This window comes from Rutilus rutilus (assembly GCF_951802725.1).
Source record: "Rutilus rutilus genome assembly, chromosome: 25".
Lineage (NCBI taxonomy): Eukaryota > Metazoa > Chordata > Actinopteri > Cypriniformes > Leuciscidae > Rutilus > Rutilus rutilus.
Genome location: NC_140229.1, coordinates 22077783 through 22092109, shown reverse-complemented (window position 1 = coordinate 22092109; position 14327 = coordinate 22077783). Strand labels below are relative to the sequence as shown.

Below are 14327 nucleotides of genomic sequence, written 5' to 3'. Positions count from 1 at the left end.
TGGATGAGGATTACAGGAGGAATATAATGGGGCTCCTAACATGGATTCCTGAACATGCATTAGACAACACAAACATGAATATACTTTATAAAATGGGTGTCAGTATGCATGCAAATAAGCACATACATATGGCATCTGATTATTCTTATTTCATGAAAAAATACATTTTAGGGATGTTTTACATTTAAATGGAAGCCACGTTACATAAACAGTCATAATAGTGGCATACTAAGTCATAACTATGACAGTTAGATTATATTCTATGCTATAATTATAATATGTCATAATTCTGACTTTTTTAAGTCAGAATTTCAACACAGCTTCTCATAACGAGGACTTTTATGTGATCATTTATTCTTTTCATCTCATCATTTTGACTTTTTATGTCATAATGTGATTTATTTTCTTATGTGGCAGAAATGGGCCTCCATACATTTACTAAAATGGGATTTTGAAGGTTTTTATATGTAGCCTAGTGTCTTACAAATCAGACAGAATAACAAGTTTTCCAGATACCATGAACTTTGACCATTATTGGCTGACCTATTTCTTCACGCACAAAACATCCTTGAGAGCCGTGAAAACTCTGTTTCAGCCACACACTGAGTCTGACCTCACAAAACCTTCCCTATCTGAAACAGCCAATCAGAAGAGGTTTAGAGAGCCCCACCCCCGGTCAGGGAAATATGACAACACACTGGATGAAGCAATGAGAAAACCCTATCAGTGATGGCAGTGGCACCCACAAACATTGCTGTATTCATTCATTCAGATACTTTTAAATGGTTGTAAAATTATATTTAAGTGTTCTTTAAATGTTCATAACAGATCTGAGTCTACAAACAACTGTGATGTCATCAGAGCACTACAACATTGGGTAAAAAGCCAACAGTTTGACATGTAGACGCAGACAGAGGACCAAAACCATCTGATGAGACATGAGACATAAGCTCAGCCACTGATTGTGTCATTTGAGAATGAACTGCTCAGATGCGATGGCATTTTGCTGTTCTTATGAAACAGGGTTCGCTGGGGTCACGAGGGGCAATGCCTTCAGCTGAGGATGGTGTTTTAGAAATGGCCCAACACTTCTCCTTACCCATGAGCTGGCTGATATTAATCATGTATCAATCCTCTCCACTTTCAACACCTAAATAATGAGAGAAACGGTTATATAAGAGTCATTCAGTTGTACTGTAATGTTTGACTCAGGTTTTATTTTTAAATAAACATTTATTTATTTATTTTAATTTTGTATTGTTCCCTGTCTTGTACATAATGTTTAAAGAATCTGGAACTGAAAACTATGGCAAGCCGTTTTAGCTTAAATTGTACCCAGCGTTACTCGTCGTAATTGCATTTTTACTAGTAAGAATTGAATTAGAGAGCTCTACAGTAAATCATTACTAGTAAAAATTACAATTAGAGAGCTCTCTAATTCAATCATTACTAGTAAGAATTACATTTACAGAGCTCTCTAATTCAATTCTTACTAGTAAAAATTACAATTAGAGAGCTCTACAATTGAATTTTTACTAGTCATATGTCACCATTGACTTCCATTCATTTTTAATTACGGAGCTCTACAATTGAATTATTATTAGTAACAATTCCAATTAGAGAGCTCTACAGTTCAGTTAGTAACAATTACAATTAGAGAGCTCTCTAATTGAATTTTTACTAGTAAAAAAACGAATTAAACATATGTATAATTGCAGAGCTCTGTGATTGAATTAAAGAACTCTGCAATTGCATTCTTAGTAGTAACAATTCAATTGTACAGCTCCGTAATTAAAAATGAATGGAAGTCAATGGAGACATATGACTAGTAAAAATTCATTTGTAGAGCTCTCTAATTGGAATTGTTACTAGTAAGAATTGAATTAGAGAGATCTCTAAATGTAATTGCTACTAGTAAGAATTGAATTGTAGAGCTCTCTAATTGATGCAATTACGACGAGTAACACTGGGTACAATTTAAGCTAAAACGGCTTGCCATAGAAAACACTCAAAACTGGATTTAGCCTATATTAATTTGAATCAAATGCGAATTCTCTCTCTTGTGAATAATGTCAGAAAGCTTCAAACTTTTGTATATTTTGCATATAAGCCATGTACTGTAAATTCACCCTCCTCATTGTTTTTAGTATTATAGATTTGTTAATGTTGAGAATTAGATATTATTATTATTATTATTATTTTATTTTTTGTATTATATTTTTGTACGGAGTCCCTAAAAGGATATGGTGATGAAAAAACATGAGATGGGAGGAAAAATATATTTTGAGTTCTCTCGCAAAACTTGTGCGTTTCCCCGAGTAACTGCGTTCGCAACGCAAAAGCATTGATTATAATAGTCCTTTCACAGTGCATTGTGGGACTTTTTATGGAGCAAATGTTTCAGTGCATTGGTAGGATTTAGCGATTCAGACAGCCCTTAAAATGGCCGACTCCCTGATCAGTGCCCTGACTGCTGAACCCCTACTGGAAGTTGAAGTCGTTCTCTATCTCCGTTGCTTCTAGCCACGGTGGTTAAAAATGGTACGGTCCACAATAGGGGTGTCTGAAATCGCTTTACATTAAAATGTTCCTACAGTGAAAATAGGAGTTGACTTGTATTGTAACTGTAATTATATATTTTTCACAATATCAGAAAAATTATCTGACCCCCCCCAAAACTGATATTTCTGTCCCGATGACATAGTTCGAATTACAGGGGGTACTGGGGGGTACGTACCCCCTGTAATTCGAACTATGTCATCGGGTGCTGCTCGCATTTTCTGTTTAATCGTTTAGCTGAGGCTTAAAGTCGAATCGTAGCCTTGCCAGTCAAGACTAACAGATTCATGATTTTATTTTATTATAATAATTCTATTGAATGACAAATTCGAAAATGATCACTGGTAAATGATAAATGTAGTACGCTCTCGACCGTAACAAAAAATAGGAGCGCTTGTTCAGATTGATTGACTTGCTAGTTTCTTTATTCAAGTGTCAAAATGATACAATACAAAATAATATAACAATGTCTAGGGTTTAAATAAAGGGGGGGGAAATTATAATCCAAATGGTGAGGAAATGTTGATCCAGCAAACGCAAAGGTTCAAGCAAATGACTTCTCCTGGGGACTGCCTATCCCCAGAGGAAAAAGTGAAATGGATTAAATCAGTCCCATCTTTTCTCCTCTCCACAACCAGATGAGATTATTCATCAGGAGTGTGCAATCGCCCACACCCTCACAAGTCATCCCGCCACCAGCAGGCGAGAAAAGGAAGCGCAGGGTCGTAACAGTAGTTAACTCTAACGGGACCATCTCTACACCTGTTGCAGCGGGGTCCGTTGGAGTTGCGGCAGCCCCGCTATCTTAACTGTCAAACATGCGTGTTGCATCCTATAACTGTCGGGGGCTGCGTGTTGGCAATACTGCTGGTGATAGGGTTCGACGTATGGTTGTGGATAACCTGTTACAAAAATGCGACGTCTTATGTCTGCAAGAAACTTTTTTACCTAAGCAGGATCTAGAAAAATTAAACTTTTTTAATGACAGTTTCCACGGAGCTGGGGAATCCACAGCGGACCTTACTATGGGTATAGTGAGAGGTCGGATATCAGGGGGTGTGGCTATTCTATGGCACAAGAAGCTGGACTCAGTGATAAATGTCATTAGGACTGGGTTTGACTGGTGTATTGCGGTACAATTGAGGTTTAATAATAAAGAACTTACTATTCTCAATGTATATACACCTTATGAGTGTTTGCAGAATGAAGATTTATATTTAAATAGGCTTGCTTATATACATTCCTTTATTCATGAGAATCATTATACAAGTGTTTGTGTTGTTGGGGACATGAACGCAGACCTTACAGACAGTAAGTCTTTGTTTGCCAGGCATTTAGTACAGTTTTGTGATGATAATAACCTCATTTTGTCCAGCCAATTGCTTCTGCAGCAGATAGCTATTCTTATATAAGTGAAGCATGGCACACAACATCATGGCTTGACCACTGCATTACCACTGCTGATGCCCATGCTATTTTGCAATCTATAGAAATTCTATATGGGACTTCCATGTCAGACCATGTGCCGTTTGCTGTGAAGCTTGATGTGGAAAGTCTTCCTGAGTTGATTCAGGGGGTGAATGATAGCTGCAAGACTAAATTGGATTGGGCTAAATTCACAAATGATGATCTCCTGACATATTGTATGAAAACTGAGGTTCTTTTCAGTAATATTTGTTTACCCAAGAATGCTATTATGTGCTTGGATGTGAACTGTATTGATATCTCCCACCGTGAAACCCTCTCTGCCATGTATGACAGTATTGTGGGTGCAATGTATGAGGCTAGTAGACCATACCTTGCACTACCTGTAAAAACTATCAACATTAAGCCAGGCTGGAACAGGCATGTTGAGGCACATCATTCAGAAGCTAGGGTAGCATTTAAGGCATGGGTGCATGCAGGCAGACCTAGAAATGGTCCGATCCTTGAGCATAAAAAATTTACTAGCACTACACTCAAATATGCCATCCGTTACATTGGTAAACATGAACAGGCTATGAGAGCAAACTCATTGGCTGAGAAACTTAGGGGTAAGGATGTTAATGGCTTTTGGAAGGAGGTGAGAGCTCTGAATAGGGCCAACACATTGCTTCCATGTGTCGTGGAAGGGGTGTCAGGAGCTGAGAATATTGCTGAGCTGTGGAGGCAACACTACTCCGCCTTATTTAACTGTGTTAAAAGTGATCCCTATAGAGTGACAAATATTGCTAACAGTAGTCCAGTGATAATCACCTCCAGTGAAGTCTGCCAGGCAGTAGCACAGCTATCTGACAAGAAAGCAAGTGGGTTAGACCACATTACAGCAGAGCACCTTAAGTTTGCTAGCCCTAAGGTGGCAGTATTGCTTGCCATTTGCTTTTCTGGATTCATGACCCATGGTCTGCTACCTGAATCTAAGTTGTCTGTTACCCTTGTGCCAGTTATTAAGGACAAGGCAGGCAAGGTTGGGAGTTTGGATAATTATAGGCCAATAGCCCTAGCCAGTGTGATATCCAAAGTACTGGAAAGGATTTTGCTTGATCGTTTAGGTCCTTTTATTGGTACCACTGATAATCAATTTGGCTTTAAAGCTAAGTTTGGTACTGATTTGTGTATTTATGCTCTGAAGGAGGCAACTCATAAGTACATAAGACAGAACTCATCCATGATAATTGGGTTTATTGATGCTTCTAAGGCCTTTGACAGAGTCAATCACCATAAGCTATTTGAAAAACTGAGACAAAAGGGTGCCCCTGATAGCATTATAAGAATCCTGGCTTACTGGTATGCCAACCAGAGTATGCAGGTTAAATGGGGTAATATAGAATCTGCCACTTTTGGGGTAAATAATGGGGTACGTCAGGGGGGGCTACTTTCACCAGCCCTCTTCAACTTTTACATGGATGAGTTATCCCATCAATTATCAAGTTGCATAACAGGGTGTATGATTGGTAGCACCTTGGTTAATCATTTTATGTATGCTGATGATTTGGCCATTTTCTCTCCCAGCAGTGCTGGTTTTCAGCAGCTACTGAATATCTGCTCTGAATATGGGGTGAAATATGATGTGTTGTACAATGCCAAAAAGAGTGCTGTATTGATATGTAGGACAAAAGGGGACAGAGATCTTTGTTTTCCAGACTTTTATCTGTCAGGACAAGTGATGAGTGTCTGTAATAAAATTAAATATCTGGGTCATTACATTACAGATCAGTTATCTGATGATGAGGATTTGTACAGGCAGCGTCGCATATTATATGCCCAAGCTAACATGTTGGTAAGAAAATTCAACATGTGCACGGATGATGTCAAAATTAGCCTGTTTAAAGCATATTGCACTCCTTTGTATACTGCTCCTTTATGGACTAAGTTTAAAAAGGCAAGTATGCAGAAGCTTAAGGTTGCTTATAATGACTGTATGAGGATACTGCTCAACAAACCCAGGAGCTCCAGTGCAAGTGAACTGTTTTGTAATGCAGGGGTCAGTACCTTTAAGGCATTATTAAGGAGACTCATTTACAAATTTATTTGTCGCTTGAATGCCTCCAAGAACAGCATTGTTATGCGGTTGGTAAATCCTGGGTTTAGTACCATACGATATCAATCTTCACTGTGGAAACACTGGTATAACTGTCTTTTATAGAAATGTTTTAGTGTTGTTTCTCCTGTTTTTATCTCTTTGTATATGTTTATCTTTCTCTTTTTCATGTATGTTGTATGTCATGTCTCTGCCTTCTGAATGGACCATGAGTCTGGAATAAAAGTTTATGATGATGATGATGATTTAAACTGTGGGAACGGCCACCGTCAGTGCCAGCAAGTGTGCGTAAGGTCTGGGACGCCCGTGTTCGGCAGCACCTGGGGACTCGCTACGACTCACGACAGGGGTGTTTCGACTGGGATCTCAGCATGAAACTGCACCAGAGAGGCGTATGTAGCAAATAACAAGACATTATACACCTGCACTCCAGAAGGCCAATCAGAGCTGTGCAATAAGACTCAATTTACTGGATGTTACACAGTTATTTAACAATTAGACTTATTTCAGCCCATATTTTATTACAAATGTGATTGTTTAGGCAATTTCCGAATTACTGCACCTAAATGACATATTTATGATTCACAGCAGACCCTTTTTCCATGTTTCCATGTATAAAGAAACAAAAATTTAGTTTTACTAATTTTGTAGTTTTTGTGTGTGTGTATTCATACTTTTTATTAATTTATATTTCCATTTCAGTTATTTTAGTACCGCGAGTGAAACTAACCGAAAATGACAAGTGTTGCCTTGGCAACTAGCTTGGAATAAAATAAGTTTAAATAAAGATAGGATTTAATTTAATTTATTTGAAGTAACAAAATAGTTTTTTTTATGGTTTTAGTAAAAGATATTAAGCCTGCCTCACTACTGTTCTACAAAATCCTGTGATTTTTCTCTTAGTGTGACATCATCAGCAAACATCAGTATGTGAAATGGAGGGAAAGTGGTGTGGCCTTTGAAATGAGGGAGGGGCTTTACCAAACAGCCAATCAGAGTCAGAGTGTTCAATCATGTGAGTAGATTGACTGTCTACAATAATAGTTGTGAGCCATGATACACTGTCATGCAACGGTGTGTGTGTTTGTACCAGCGTGGAGATCGGGTCGCTGTTAGAGGATATTCGGGAGTACATCGTCTCCGGTCCATATCTGTCCTTCGGCATAGAGACCGAGAACAAAGACCTCCTGAAGAAACAGAACAATCAACATGTAAAGGTGACAGGAACTATTTAATAACCCCTAATACCCCCCAAAATTAAGTTACAAACAAAAACCTCATATTGCATTACTTCTTTTCTCTGTCCAAGACCACATGTATGACTTATCTTTATAGCTTGTCACTGCATGATATACTGCATATTATATTGCAATAACATTTCCATCATGATTTACCTTTCTCTGTCCATCTTTCTCTCTCAGACGGCTCAGGATATTTCAGAGGTGAACGTCCTGGCGTTGTTTGAATGTCTTGCCACTAGAGAGAGCTCTTTACTGAATGAAGATGTACCAAACCCTTCGAGTTCCTGCTGGCAATCCGCAGACAGTCTCACAACAGAAGAGAAGACACCGAATGATCCACCTTCCTCTCAAACTCACACAGAACCTGAGCAACAGACACAAGTGCTTGGTAACATCCTATTATGTCAAAACAATGTACATCTATTGCCAGTGAAGTGCTGTAAACGAATCAAACAGTGCTGCTTTTAATAGTTTTGAGAGTTTTCAACATTTATTTTGGGTTCTTGTGTTTTTGCAGATTTGCTGAGCCTGAATGGAGTGAAAGTGTCACTCAACAAACTTCCCCTCAAAAACAAATACAGGAACTTGTTCAACAGCATCTTCTGTTCAGCCAGGTGAAGCCTGTTCATACGCAGCTCACAGAAACAGTGCTTGGGTTTGTGTGTGAGTGACCAGCATAAACTGTCTGATGATAACACAATCTCTGTTTTCTCAGTATGGTTCATCAGCTCGATTCTTCTCTGAGAGAGATCGCAGCGCCTGATGCTGCTCTGGTGATAGAGTTAGCGAAGTGAGTCCATCATCACACACACAAATTCATGCTCATGCTAACATTTTGATGCATAGCTTGCAAGCAAAACCCCTGAATGCTCATTATCACTGTTTTTTCTTGTTCAGCTTCCTGTTGGACCTTTCAAAAGAGCAAGTGTGAGGTTTTGCTGACAGAGTAAAGGAGATCGCTGAAGAATTAGGATTCACTGCAACACACGACCAGAGCAGCGACTCGCACAGTTTCAGATACACACTCTACAAACATACACTGCACTACATCAGTCATATTCATTTGATGTAAAAATTTTTACATTTAAAAAAAACAAAAAACATTTCAGATTAGAAATTTAATTGTGTCTTAATTGGAGATTTAATTAACCAAGACTTAACTTTAACAAACATTTAAATATGTATATGAAAATGTATAAAATGATATAGTTTCTAGCTGCTTGAATGTACATGAACTAATGATTTTAAGCATTATATAAATGTATTCATGTTTGGTAACTTTTAAATGAATGTTATTATGAAGTGTTGCCAAAATCAGCTTTGAAACTAATAAATGACCACGTCATTTAACGTTCCTACTCATCACAGGAGACTTTGTCTTAGCTTGAGAGCAAAACACAGATTTACTCATGTCATTCTTAAAGCTGAACAAACTGAATGACCCCCGATGGGTTAACACAAATTCATAAGCCATGATAGCAGCTTCAGAAAGTTTATTCACTTTGTGTTCAGTAATATGTTCAGCTACAGCATGAGGAGCACAATGTTTAAACTCCTCTAAGAGCACTAATTCTCTGCTCTTTAGTGGTAACTTTCATGGAAGTACACCAACGATCAAATAAATTCTCCTTTTCCCTTGCAAATTCCACAAAAGTGTTTGTCCTGCAAACCTGTTGGTAGACAACTTAGTGGATAGTGGAAATATGCACTTAAACACTCTGGAGACCATCCCAGATGATGTCCCACCAGCAGAAGGCATTACCAGGGGCAGCCCATCCCGGTCCAGCAGCTCCACCAGGGTCTCCCTGCTCAGCTCAATAAAAGTCTACTTTTTTTTTTTTTTTTTACTGTAAATTTAAATGTTTATGTTGATTTTGTTATGTTTAACGTATGTTGGAAAAAGTTCTTTAATGTAGCCTATAGAACAAATGTTTTTTGCTTTTTTTTTTTTTTAAAGGTATAGAAGAATTTGTTTCATGTAGAAATTATGACTGTCATTACAAAAAGAAACAATGTCCAGAACAATTCATTGTCTTTTATTTACACATTTAAAGTTGCATAAATATAATGTACAGAATTTCTTTCCATTTGAAAAATAAAAGTGAAAAAAAATTAAACAATATATTTTTCAATCATTCTCTCAAGAAGAGAAAACAGCCTGTCCATCCTCTCCCTTCTTTCCTGTGCTCTCCTCGCCTCTGCCTTCCTCTCTAGTTGCATGTCTTCTCTGATCAAGTCCAAAAACTCATCCTCTGTCTCGCAGCCTTCATGCTGGTGCTGCTGGTGCTGCTGGTGCTGCTGGTGCTGCTCCTGCTGGTGCTGCTGGTGCACCTGGCTCCTCCTCACCGTGGGCACCCACTGCTGAACTCTGCCCTGGTGTGTCCTCAGGGATTAAGGCAATGACGACAGAGGGGTTGGTGCAATGCCTCTGTCCCAACACCTCATCCATGAGGATAAACCAGGGCCAAGTTTCAGTTCACACACCCTCACCTGTCCCAGGACATTTGCAATAAGGGCAGAGCAAATGAACCATGGTTTGTTAACAACAACAGCACTACATTTCAGCAAAAATGTGAGTATTAATTTTCTTATATATTTTACTTTTTATTTTCTTATATATATATATATATATATATATATATATATATATATATATATATATATTTTTTTTTTTTTTTTAAGCTGTCCCTTTTTTTTCTTTTCTTTTTTTTTGCCTGTATGGCCGTTACCTTCCCCATACCCATTTTCTCCTGAATTGCTCTAAAAAAGCAGAAAGGGGTACTTAACACAGGGGTGCAATCTTAAGTGCATTGTTAACACTGCAAAATATGACACATCAAGACATGCATACAAAATACTTAAGAAATCATATTTCTGGATACTCAAATTTGGTTAAAACCACATAGCTTGCATGACAGCACTACAAAAACACATAAAAGTGAAACCCCATTGCCTTCTCTAATGCTTTTCTTATTGTTGTGGGCTTTATAGGGTGAGTGATATTTCTTATAATACACAAGTGAGATAGACTAGTGCAATATTACAATATTAGCACAAGTTTTGCCTCAAACTACCTGACAAATGAAGCCACGCAATGGTGACGGGAGTTAAAGCTAGGGTAGGTAATCCTGTTCAGAAACACTTTTTTTTTATACTGGGTGAAATGGTCATTCCATTCTGAGAGTAGTCAATACATTATGTGTTCAGAAAAAGGAATGAAAAAAATCAGACCTCTGTAGCAGCTGCAGGACAGTAAAAACTCTGACCAATCACTGCCATTCGGTGCGAATGTAAAGAACCAATCAGATGCCTTCATGTCTCGTGCCCGAGCCCCACTGCGCGCACTCATCACATGTCACCGTTCCCGGAAATATTCAGCTCAAAGCACCTGCATATGCAGTCAGCGAAGGCAAACAAGGCAAAAACTACTTCCTCGGACCCTGCCCGCACTCTTGAACGACCTCCTCCTCTGCTTCGCCCTCAACCCCGGACCTGTCCTCGAACCGACGATGCGGTACTTGTCTCCGGACTCGGAGTGTACGTTAGTCTTCATTAGAGTCAACAATGTTTTCATCATGGAAACTCTTACATGCAAAACACCGTATATGTTATGAATCTTACACGAAATTCACCTTCATCACAGTGTAACTGATGGTAATGGAAAAACGTGTATCAATGCAACCTGTTTTTAGTTTTGCCTTATAAATATAGCTCGTTACCGAATCAAACTTTATCAGTATCGATATGCTTGCTTGATAGTGAGTACTAAAAGAAATCTTATTTGTTTATATTCATAGTGATAAAGTTAGGTATTTTATTACATGTGAATCTGACATGATGTCACTGTATGTACTGCGCTCCTTCCTCTCCACTCGTCTCAGGTAATAAATGCGTCTTCCAGCTGAGCCTGAGCGTTTGGCGTCGCGCGTTCATGTGTTTTGGGGGCGTGGCTTTGGAAGGAGCTCAGAGGGAGGGGGTGGGAGTGAATGGAAATAATGAGCTGTGTTTATTGCAGATTAAAAGGTCTACAGTCACTCGATTTTTATATTCTCTTTTTCAGAGTACTTACATTTTAATTATGTATTGGTATATAAAGACAGTTTAAACAAATTTGGAATGTTTTTTTTTTTAGAAAAATCCTACCTACCCTGCCTTTAAGATGAAGTTTATAAGAAACTTTAACTGTGGTTTCGCTAGCTATTTGAGTAAATGAAAACATAATACTTAGATTTAAATGTGAATTTGCTGTCCACCACCGAACTCTAGTCTCAGCCGCCTTTAAAAAATAAAATAATAATGCTGTCGTCACCGGCGTGCAATGACTTATTGGGTAGAATAGGCCACTATCCGTTTTTGTTTTGTATCCTTCCTTTTATATTTTTATATACTTTATAGTTTAAATACTGTCTATGTTCCTTTCACGGGGAAAGAAGGGTGCATTTGGTGTCGCTTTTAGCCTCCGTCGCGCCGCGATGACGCAATCGGCCATCGTAGGATGCGCTGTGGTGACGCGGTGATGATCGGCAGTATAAATGCGACCTTCAAAACAACATTTGTTTGTTTTTAATTAGTCAAGTCAAGTTTATTTGTATAGCGCTTTTCACAATACAGATTGGATCAAAGCAGCTTCACAGTATTAAATTAAAATAATACAACAAAGTTTGTTTCAAGAGGAATTTATTGATTGATAAAATTAAATTAAATATCCCCAAAATATCCCCATCGGCAGCAGTTTTAAGTTTTACTACAATGGAGATTACCGAGGAAGCGTTGAACCATGAGCGACTACTGGCGGCAGCTTGCTTTAAGGCTTTCATGATGAAGAACAGCACTAAAACAAATATCAATCTCTTTGATCACCTTGTACAAATGTTAACAAAAGTTATGGATGAGCGTCCAGAGAATGCAGTCGATGTGATCGAGGACATAAGTCGCGAGCTGAAAGGAAGTATCCTTCAGGAGAAACAGGACACCTTGCGTGACAATCCATCCTCATCCTCAGCTCAGTTGCTGGCCGAGCAGCAGAAGACACTCTTCAAATGTGCGGCAGGCAGGGAAGATGATCACGAGGAAGAGCTGGTGGATTCTCCTCTACCGAATGTTGCAGAACTGGCGTTCTTCTTTGAGCAAGCTGGTGTGGGTCTGGGGAAAGAGGAGATGCAGGAGAATCTTTCTGGCATTGAAACAACTGGTGGACACACAGTGTCTCCAGCGCTGTCGATTCTGGGGAAAGATCCTCGGCACACAGAGCAACTACCTGGTGGCTGAGGGGGAATTCAGAGAGGGTGACGGGGAGGAGGAGCAGGAGAGCACAGAACCATCAAATGAGGAGAGAGAGGAAGAGTCACAGGAGGACAAGGATGAAGCAGAGCTTGTAGAAGCTGCTGATCCACTCCCTAAATCAACTTACATGCCACCTACGCCAGTGCCAAAGGAAGAAAATCAGACTGGCGTCAATAAATTCTCTTATTTTGTGTGTCAACAGCCCGGCATGCCGTGGGTCAGACTGCCGATGGTCACCCCCGCTCAGATCACAGCAGCGCGGCAGATCCGCAGGCTCTTCTCAGGCAGGCTTGATGCTCCTGTTGTAAGTTTCCCTCCCTTTCCCGGCAATGAGGCAAACTACCTGCGTGCCCAGATCGCACGGATCTCAGCCGCCACGCACGTCAGCCCTGTGGGATTCTTCCAGTTTGGGGAGGATGAAGAACTGCGAGACACCTTTGAGGAGAATCCTAACTTTGAGGGCAATCATATACACGAGATGGCTGAGTCTCTGAATCTATGGGTCCATCATGTACAGCACATACTTACACAGGGCCGCTGTGTGTGGGTAAACATAACTCCGAAGTCAGCGGATGACTTTGACGAAGATGCCGAGGAGGAGGAAGAACCTGATGAGCTGGAGCCTGAGATTGGGCCTCCTCTTCTGACGCCTCTGTCTGAGGATGCAAAGATTCATGACACCCCACCTTGGAGCTCCATGATCTCCTCTAACCTCATTCCTCAGTTTTCCATCGCTGTGCTGCGCTCCATCCTCTGGCCTGGAGCTTATGCTTATGCTTCTGAAAGTGGCAAGAAGTTTGGAAACATATACATTGGTTGGGGGTTGAACTTATATCGGAGAGGCCTACACCCCAATAGTGCTTCCACCGTCCCACAGCGAACACCCCAGCGGACCCGAAATCACCGAGGCCCAGGACCCCAGTGTGGAGGAAGAGCAGCCCTGGAGGAGACGGAGGCCCTGGAAGAGACAGAGGATCTGGAGGATGAGGATGAGGAGGATTAAAATGGAGGTGTGACTCTGCAATGGACAGAAATATTCAGTAATATTGGGCGAATCTTCAGTAATGGCGGCGGTATTTGGCTCGGTAAGTTCGTATATTAATTATCAGATTAATAAATAATTGTTGCTCTGTAAGTTGGATTTTAACTTTTATGTTAGAGACAGAGTATCTGTGACTACTTGAGTTGAATTGGTTAATTTAATCATTTGTAGAAACGCAGCTTGTGCACCGTGTGCTCCTAGTTTGTGAGGGGCTATCATTAACTTCAAATACTACGTCACGTTACCATTACCATTAAATATTAGCGTTTGTTTACATGTTAAAGGGATACTCCACTTTAAAATGAAAAATCTGTCATCATATACTCACCCTCATGTTGTTTCAAACCTGTATGAATTTCTTTCTTCTGCTGAACAGAAAGGAAGATATTTAGAAGAATGTCAGTAACCAGACAGTTTCTGGTCTCATTGACTTCCATAGCAGGAAAAAAAATATACTATGGAAGTCAATGAGACCAGAAACTGTGGTTACTGATATTCTTCTAAATATCTTCCTTTCTGTTCAGCAGAAGAAAGAAATTCATTAAGGATTGAAACAACATGAGGGTGAGTATATGATGACAGAATTTTCATTTTAAAGTGGAGTATCCCTTTAACTTAATCTATTGATTAGAATAAAGCTCATGCTGATTTATTGGAATTATTGACAAGCTCAGCCTTGATG

At 39.6% G+C, this 14327-nt stretch overlaps 1 protein-coding gene and 1 pseudogene across 2 annotated transcripts; both read left to right on the top strand.

The window, feature by feature from the left end:
• Positions 1-6327: 6327 nt before the first annotated feature.
• LOC311285440 (dynein axonemal assembly factor 3-like) lies at positions 6328-8960 on the top strand (annotated as a pseudogene). The gene is made up of 7 exons (XR_014630356.1): positions 6328-6471; positions 6983-7094; positions 7173-7296; positions 7501-7708; positions 7838-7934; positions 8036-8110; positions 8218-8960. The product of XR_014630356.1 is annotated as a dynein axonemal assembly factor 3-like (transcript).
• A 2347-nt stretch (positions 8961-11307) lies between these two features.
• Positions 11308-13932, top strand: LOC311285463 (radial spoke head protein 4 homolog A-like). The gene is given in 4 exon segments (XM_084401112.1): positions 11308-12483; positions 12485-13432; positions 13434-13539; positions 13542-13932. Coding segments are annotated over 4 exon segments (1533 nt in total). The 5' UTR covers positions 11308-12069; the 3' UTR covers positions 13607-13932.
• Positions 13933-14327: the final 395 nt, after the last annotated feature.